Here is a 9,098-nt window from a genome sequence, read left to right as displayed (position 1 = left end):
GTCTCAGTCTGAATAAGAACTGCGCATCTAGAGCGCGAAAATAGCCACCATGCACTTGATGTCAGAGGGCCTTAAGAAAATACTCCTAGGAGTATCTGACTAGCCATGTGGAAACTAGGCCCCAAAAAACGATTTATCACCCTCAGAGAAAAAATGTTCTTTCTATATAACATGTAAACGTTTTGACACTAAGAAATATGAGTATTAACATGAATATTACCCTTTTCTTGTAAGCATGATCACAGTCATTAAATCACTGCATCAGGCTTACCTCAATTATACAAGGCTCTGTCAGCATTTTCTAGATCTTATCATCTCTCTAGAAATAAATATACTGAACATACCTCAAAGCAGGTAATCTGCAAACCGTTCCCCCAACTGAAGTCTTTTCCATACTCTTCAGTTATGCGTGAGAACAGCAATGGACCTTAGTTACAAACCGCTAAGATCATCAACCTCCAGGCAGATTCTTCTTCTAATTTCTGCCTGGGAGTAAAACAGTACTACACCGGTACCGTTTAAAAATAAACTCTTGATTGAAGGTAAAAACTACACTAAGTCACCACATATCTCTTATACTTCCTATCTTGTCGAGAGTTGCAAGAGAATGAATGGGGGTGGCAGTTAGGGGAGGAGCTATATAGACAGCTCTGCTGTGGGTGTCCTCTTGCAACTTCCTGTTGGGAAGGAGAATATCCCACAAGTAATGGATGAACCCGTGGACTGGATACACGTTACAAGAGAAAAAAGTGATTTTAAAATGAATAGTGTTTCTGGCCAGTTGAAATGGCTGCCAAGCTAAGCCCACTGATGACATGATCTGGGCTGCATATGGCATCCAATCACAAAAGGCTCACTAGTTAAATTCAACAGACTGTCAATGCTATTCAGCAGAGTGCCTAGATGCAGCCCAGATTGTGATGTCATCAGTGGGCTGAGCTTGGCAGCCATTTCAAAATGGTCAGAAACAATATTCATTTTAAAATAACTCTTTACTGTTCCTGCTGCATGATATAGAAAGGGTGCAGGATGCTATTTCCAGCTTAATCTAAGGTAAGACTTTAGAGGGACAGTATACACTAATTTTCATATAACTGCATGTAATAGACACTACTATAAAGAATAAGATGCACAGATACTGATATAAAAATCCAGTATAAAACTGTTTAAAAACTTACTTAGAAGCTCTCAGTTTAGCTCTGTTGAAAATGTAGCTGGAAAGCCCACTGCAAGTGGGAAATAAGACCCTCCCCCCTCTTTTGCATATGAAAAGACCCTTTACACAAACAGGTGCAAGCTGGAGAAGGTAGCTGATGGCTTGGTTAGGAGTCTGAAAATCAGAGCAATGTTATTTAAAAATAAGCAAAACTATATATTTAAAAAAAAACAAAAAGACTTTGTGGGCTATATAAATAGATAATCTACAAAACATTTATGCAAAGAAAAAATGAGTGTATAATGTCCCTTTAAGATGACTAAAGGTGTAGACTATCCCTTTAATTACATGTAGTAAAACAACTTTGCAATATACTTTCCATTGCTTATTTTGTTCTCCTTTCCTGTAATTTAATACTAAATTCTGTGGGCTTCCCAATTTATGCTAAACATGGAAGTGCACACAGCTATATTCCTCACAGTCATTGGCTGCACAGACTAGTAAGCCATTTGTAACCATTCCTGATTGGCCTCAGCAGAAAGGGTAACCTTTCAGCGCTGCAGAATCTGTTGGCGCTCTACAAATACCTTATAATAATAATAACCTAAGTTACAAAATGGTGGCACCCACTGTTTAAAGGACATTAGAATGCTACCCTTATTTTTTCAATATTTAAACAATATAATTTTTAAAAATACATGTACAAATTATTCTCAGGCTAATCTTTGCTTTGAATACAACATTCCAGTGATGATTTATTTGGTGTTTAATGCTGGACTCTCATGTATTTAACTATAAATTTATAGAGATTTTCAGCTGACAATACATTAATTGTAGTAAAATCTACTACAATATATAGTTTTATAAGATATGTCAAAAAGGAAAAAAATAAATGTTTAGTGTGAAGATGGCTTTTCAACTTATTTGGTACCATGGATTCATTTCAAAAAGGGACTCACGCACACATACCATTTATATTAATCATTGATTCTAGGTTAACCCAAACAGTCCACAGTACTGGATAATGTATTAATTGTTATATTACTGGTGGTATTAGTGTAGTATCTCAGGCATTTTAGCTACTTTATATAAAAGGAACGACCCATGCTCACAGAAGCAGCAGGCTCAGCTTGGAGGTATTGTCTAAACTCAGTAAGTACTTGTTACTTTAAATGTGAGGCTGCGTAGAGGACCTGTTTTCCCTTGTGTGCAGTATGTATAGACCATCAGCACCCAATTGTCAACCAACACGCATCACAGGGTTGCTATGAATAAAATAATAAGTAGGGGCAAGTTGCCTACTATTTGTCAAGTCATGGTCTTATAGATATATATATATATAACAACAATGGTGGAAAATATCACTATAGTTTACCAGTTAGAGGGAAAAAAAATCTTAGTGAATAAGTTGCTAGTATATTCATTTTTTAAATTTAGTTAAACACAATTTCTTACTTGTCCTCACCATTTATGTTAATTGTATGTGTATTATGTAACGGTTCACACACACACGGTTTGTAATTTCTGATTATATAGCAACAGGGTACATAAAGCAAGAAAACGAAAAAGAAAGTAGTGAATAGTTCTCAAAATTGTAGGTTGATAAAAGGAATACACAGAAGAAGGATTCCGATCTTTATTTACATCTTGTTAGTTTCACATCTTCCGACAATAACTTAAATAGGGAGCAACAATGTAAAGCACTGAGTGAGGACAGCCAACAAATATGGAATTCTGCTCCACAGGTTTTTAAGAGTTCCAGATTAATTTGGTGTATAATGCAGATTAACAACTAATCTGAATAATTTACTGACCTATAACAAAGAACGTGAACCTCATCTTGAGCTCATCAATTAAATAATGCAAGGCCCATACTCCTATATAAAACTGCACTACTCCCTCAAGAAGGTAGATCCCAATTTCACAACAATACATCATAATGTAATATTGCATACCTTTTCATAAATAATTAGATAAACTCATTTGGAACACAAAGCTCTTTTGTTTTGAAGGTCAGGTATTAAAAATGAGTTAGAGATAAAAAATAAGTAACTCTCCAATCCACCAGATTTTAACGTCTCTGGGACAGAAGCAGATTGCATTGTGCTTTGTTTTGTCTCTTAAAGATTTGTTCCAATTTGCTGTGCACAATTAAAGTGTCATGGGGTTTGAAAATAAGTACAGAGCATTGGTTTATTTGACCTCAGCTCTCTGTACACAATTTAGTAAGCAAAAACCATGTGCATATTTCCTAAGCAGAGAGTATCATGATTGCTTTTCATGGCAGTCCTAAGCAAGTGCTGAGCCTCACAGAGTCTGTTCACATATAAGCATCCCTCGATCATTTGAATAACTGTCCCTTTACATCTTCCTCAATATTCTGCTCAGATAGAGTGCATTTCAGTTCTTCAGTTTCTAACTTTGTTCCAGGTGCAGGCGTCTCACTACCCCAGACCTGACAGTCAGTATGTAGAGGGAACATACAGAGCTAGAGAGGCGAGTAGGGGCAACTCCAGGCCCACAGTGAACACACTATAAGAATCCTTCCCTACGGAACTGCTCCTGCAGGATGTCTCGGTATTCATCAAACCCACCATCAATACGTGTGACAGTTCCATTTTCACACACCCACAACTCCTTACACACTAATCGAATAAAACGTTCGTCGTGGGATACCAGAATTACCCCTCCCTATAGGAAACAAAACAGAGTCAGGAACACAGCCAAACACCCAATGAGTTACAGCTCAGGTCAATTAAAACTGAAGGTGTCAACCAATAGTTGCAAGAGATTAACAGATTACCTTGAATTTGTTCAATGCTCGCCCCAAAGCTTCAATGGTTTCCATGTCCAAGTGATTTGTCGGTTCATCCAGAATGTAAAAGTTGGGACTGAAACAGGGACAAAAACAAGGAGTTCATATCTCACACATAAGTTATTGAATAAAGTTGGCTATCACTGAAGCATACTACTCCATTACCTTATTCAAAAGAATAGATCAAAGGGATCATAACTACATCAGCTTTATTTCAGGGCAGAAGCTATGAATTTCTGCTTTTTGATATAAACAAGATCATAAAAAGTATCTCAATTCAGTCACCTTAAACCAAGGAGCATACCCATCAATAAACTGGTGCTTTCACAAGATTTCACAACCAATGCTAGAAGCTTGTTAGTTGCGATGTCAAAACACAAATACTTGAATAAATACTAAAGACCTGTTTCATTCATCAAAATTGTATGCATGTACTTATAAACCAGCAATTAAGCAAAGTATCTCACCAGGGCATGGTCATCTGAGCAAAAGCCACACGACTTTTTTGGCCTCCAGATAAACTAGCCACTGTTCGAACAGCCAGTTCTCCTGAAATCCCATAACTACCCAACTGATGACGATACTCCTCTTCTGTTTTACCTGTGAAGAGTAAGAGGGATGATGATGATGAAACGGAGTATCAGCAAATGGATTGATAAACTGATTATTGTCGAGGAGAGACAAAAAAAAAAAATCTTGAGAAATAACTTTATACTTTTACAATTGTAGAAACTTGACAATAGGGGTGGGTAAGTGTAATTGGTACCTGGAAAACGTTTTGCAAGAAGTTCCACAGCACTAATGTTCAGATCCAGCTGGTCCACATGATGCTGACTGAAATAGCCAATCTTAAGGTTCCTAGAGAGAAGGCCAAAGAAGAAGTGTTGAGGTGAGTGAGATGTTGAGACATAAAGAGCTTAATACAGAAAAGTTACAACACAAGAGATTGATTGTTTTCCAGTCAATATAATTAAAATTATATAATAAAACATTTAAAAAAAAAGATGAGGTTTTCAGGCATGAAGCTTCCCTCACCTATGCGCGTTTCTAACTCCCTCCACAGGTGATATTTCACCCATCAGCAGTTTTAACATTGTGGATTTTCCAGCTCCGTTCTCACCAACCTGTGTATCAAAAAAGACAAATATTATTCCAATTGTTAAAAAGATCATTAGATTTTTTTTTTCTGACAAATTTCAAAGTTAGACTTCACTCCCTCTGTATCATGCGAAAGTTATCAGCCAATCACAAAATGTATATATACATAAATACTGCATAATCTTACACATGCTCAGTAGGGGCTGGTGTGATATTGTGCACATTATGATAATGGAAGCAAATTGGAAAGTTTTTTAAAAAAAAACTGCATTTTCTATATGAATCATACAAGTTTAAAGGGACACTGAACCCAATCTTATTCTTTTGTGATTCAGATAGAGCATGACTTTTTAAGCAACTTTCTAATTTACTCCTATTATCAAATGTTCTTCATTCTCTTGGTATCTTTATTTGAAATGCAAGAATGTAAGTTTAGATGCCGGCCCATTTTTGGTGAACAACCTGGGTTGTTCTTGCTGATTGGTGGATAAATTCATCCACCAATTAAAAAAAAAGTGCTGTCCAGAGTTTTGAACTAATAAAAAAGCTTAGATGCCTTCTTTTTCAAATAAAGATAGCAAGAGAACGAATAAAAATTGATAATAGGAATAAATTAGAAAGTTGCTTAAAATTGCATGCTCTATCTGAATCACGAAGGAAAAAATTTGGGTTCAGTGTCCCTTTAAGGGCACTAAGGTGTACACTGTCCCTTTAAGTCAAAATTAAAGTCTTACCTTAGGTTAAAGTGATGGTAAACTCTCCCCTTTTTAAAATCAGATCTGGAATGTAAGCGCTATTTTAGATAGTTTTATTCATCATGTGCAATGAAGATGCGCTATAACTTAGTTATTAATATAGATATGAAATTCAAATACCCCACGTTACACCACCCACTTCAAAAGTCAATTTTACTGTCAGCTAAATGATTGAATTACTCTCCAATCAATGCTCTAGCTACAACAAAAGTGCCATATGGGGAGAGCGCTGATTTGACAACAATTCAATCTGTTAGCTCACAGAAAATGTTACTTTTGAAGTGGGCGGAGGAGCATGCAGTATTTGAATTTCATATGTATATTAAAAACACAATTTATGCTTACCTGATAAATTTATTTCTCTTGTGGTGTATCCAGTCCACGGATCATCCATTACTTGTGGGATATTCTCATTCCCAACAGGAAGTTGCAAGAGGACACCCACAGCAGAGCTGTAATATAGCTCCTCCCCTAACTGTCATAGCCAGTCATTCGACCGAAAACAAGCCGAGAAAGGAGGAACCATAGGGTGTAGTGGTTACTGTAGTTTAAATTTAAAAATTACCTGCCTTAAAATGACAGGGCGGGCCGTGGACTGGATACACCACAAGAGAAATAAATTTATCAGGTAAGCATAAATTGTGTTTTCTCTTGTAAGGTGTATCCAGTCCACGGATCATCCATTACTTGTGGGATACCAATACCAAAGCTAAAGTACACGGATGAAGGGAGGGACAAGGCAGGAACCACTGCCTGTAAAACCTTTCTCCCAAATATAGCCTCCGAAGAAGCAAAAGTATCAAATTTGTAAAATTTTTAAAAAGTATGAAGCGAAGACCAAGTCGCCGCCTTGCAAATCTGTTCAACAGAAGCCTCATTTTTAAAGGCCCAAGTGGAAGCCACAGCTCTAGTGGAATGAGCTGTAATCCTTTCAGGAGGCTGCTGTCCAGTAGTCTCATAGGCTAAGCGGATTAAGCTTCTTAGCCAAAAAGAAAAAGAGGTTGCCAAAGCCTTTTGACCTCTCCACTGTCCAGAGTAGACAACAAACAAAGCAGATGTTTGACGAAAATCTTTAGTAGCTTGTAAGTAAAACTTTAAAGCACAGACCACGTCCAAATTGTGTAACACAAGGATGGAACCACAATCTCTTGATTGATATTCTTGTTAGATACCACCTTAGGTAAGAACCCAGGTTTGGTACGCAGGACTACCTTATCCGTTTGAAAAATCAGATAAGGAGAATCACATTGTAAGGCAGATAGCTCAGAGACTCTACGAGCCGAGGAAATGGCTACCAAAAAAAAAAAAAAAAAAAAACTTTCCAAGATAAAAGTTTGATATCTATGGAATGTAGAGGTTCAAACGGAACTCCTTGAAGAACCTTAAGAACCAAGTTTAAGCTCCATGGTGGAGCAACAGGTTTAAACACAGGCTTGATTCAAACTAAAGCCTGACAAAATGCCTGAACGTCTGGAACATCTGCCAGACGCTAGTGCAAAAGAATAGACAGAGCAAAAATCTGTCCCTTTAAGAAACTAGCTGACAATCCTTTTTCCAAACCTTCTTGGAGAAAAGATAAAATCCTAGGAATCCTGACCTTACTCCATGAGTAACCCTTGGATTCACACCAATAAAGATATCTACGCCATACCTTATGGTAAATTTTCCTGGCGACAGGCTTTCGTGCCTGTATTAAGGTATCAATAACTGACTCGGAGAAGCCACACTTTGATAAAATCAAGCATTCAATCTCCAGGCAGTCAGCCTCAGAGAAATTAGATTTGGATGGTTGAAAGGACCCTGAAGTAGAAGGTCCTGTCTCAGAGGCAGAGACCATGGAGGAAAGGATAACATGTCCACTAGATCTGCATACCAGGTCCTGCGTGGCCACGCAGGTGCTATCAGAATCACTGATGCTCTCTCCTGCTTGATCTTGGCAATCAGTCGAGGGAGCAGAGGAAACGGTGGAAACACATAAGCCAGGTTGAAAGACCAGGGCACTGCTAGAGTATCTATCAGTGTCGCCTTGGGATCCCTGGACCTGGATCCGTAACACGGAAGCTTGGCGTTCTGGCGAGACGCCATGAGATCCAGTTCTGGTTTGCCCCAACGGAGAATCAGTTGTGCAAATACCTCCGGATGGAGTTCCCACTCTCCCGGATGAAAAGTCTGACAACTTAGAAAATCCGCCTCACAGTGCTCTACACCTGGGATATGGATAGCTGATAGGTGGCAAGAGTGAATCTCTGCCCAGTGAATTATTTTTGAAACTTCTAACATCTCTAGGGAACTTCTTGTTCCCCCTCGATGGTTGATGTAAGCTACAGTCGTGATGTTGACCGACTGAAATCTGATGTACCTCAGAGTTGCTAACTGAGGCCAAACCTGAAGAGCCTTGAATATCGCTCTTGGTTCCAGAATATTTATTGGAAGGAGAGACTCCTCCTGAGTCCACAATCCCTGAGCCTTCAGGGAGTTCCAGACTGCACCCCAACCTAGAAGGCTGGCATTTGTTGTTACAATAGTCCAATTTGGCCTGCGAAGGTCATACCTTTGGACAGATGGACCCGAGATAGCCACCAGGGAAGAGGATCCCTGGTCTCTTGGTCCAGATTCAGTTGAGGGGCCAAATCTGTGTAATCCCCGCTCCACTGACTGAGCCTGCATAGTTGCAGCGGTCTGAGATGTAAGCGTGCAAACTGCACTATGTCCATTGCCGCTACCATTAAGCCGATTACTTCCATACACTGAGCCACCAAAGGGCGCGGAATGGAATGAAGAACCCGACAGGAATTTAGAAGCTTTGATAACCTGGACTCCGTCAAGGTAAATTTTCATTTCTACAGTATCTATCAGAGTCCCTAGAAAGGAAACTCTTGTGAGTGGGGATAGAGAACACTTTTCCTCGTTCACTTTCCACCCATGCGACCTCAGAAATGCCAGTACTACGTCCGTATGAGACTTGGCAATTTGGAAGTTTGACGCCTGTATAAGGATGTCGTCTAAATAAGGGACTACTGCTATGCCCTGCGGCCTTAGGACCGCCAAAAGTGACCCTAGAACCTTTGTAAAGATTCTTGGGGCTGTAGCTAATCCAAAGGGAAGAGCTACAACTGGTAATGCCTGTCTTGAAAGGCAAACCTGAGAAACCGATGATAATCTTTGTGTATCGGAATGTGAAGATAAGCATCCTTTAGATCCACTGTAGTCATATATTGACCCTCCTGGATCAGTGGTAGGATGGTACGAATAGTTTCCATCTTGAACGACGGAA

At 39.0% G+C, this 9,098-nt stretch overlaps 1 protein-coding gene across 1 annotated transcript in view; it reads right to left on the bottom strand.

The window, feature by feature from the left end:
- Positions 1 to 2,778: 2,778 nt before the first annotated feature.
- The window catches only part of ABCF3 (ATP binding cassette subfamily F member 3), a 28,428-nt gene continuing 22,108 nt past the window's right edge, over positions 2,779 to 9,098 (bottom strand). The window contains exons 17-21 of the mRNA XM_053710333.1: positions 5,007 to 5,095; positions 4,738 to 4,829; positions 4,439 to 4,571; positions 3,960 to 4,047; positions 2,779 to 3,847 (exon numbers count right to left, since the gene is read on the bottom strand). Of these exons, the coding sequence (XP_053566308.1) occupies positions 3,689 to 3,847; positions 3,960 to 4,047; positions 4,439 to 4,571; positions 4,738 to 4,829; positions 5,007 to 5,095 (561 nt within the window). The 3' untranslated portion in view covers positions 2,779 to 3,688. The remainder of the gene's footprint in view (positions 3,848 to 3,959; positions 4,048 to 4,438; positions 4,572 to 4,737; positions 4,830 to 5,006; positions 5,096 to 9,098) is intronic.

Source organism: Bombina bombina, chromosome 4, assembly GCF_027579735.1.
Source record: "Bombina bombina isolate aBomBom1 chromosome 4, aBomBom1.pri, whole genome shotgun sequence".
Lineage (NCBI taxonomy): Eukaryota > Metazoa > Chordata > Amphibia > Anura > Bombinatoridae > Bombina > Bombina bombina.
The sequence above is the reverse complement of the archived record's forward strand: the minus strand, read 5'-3'. Positions and strand labels throughout refer to the sequence as shown.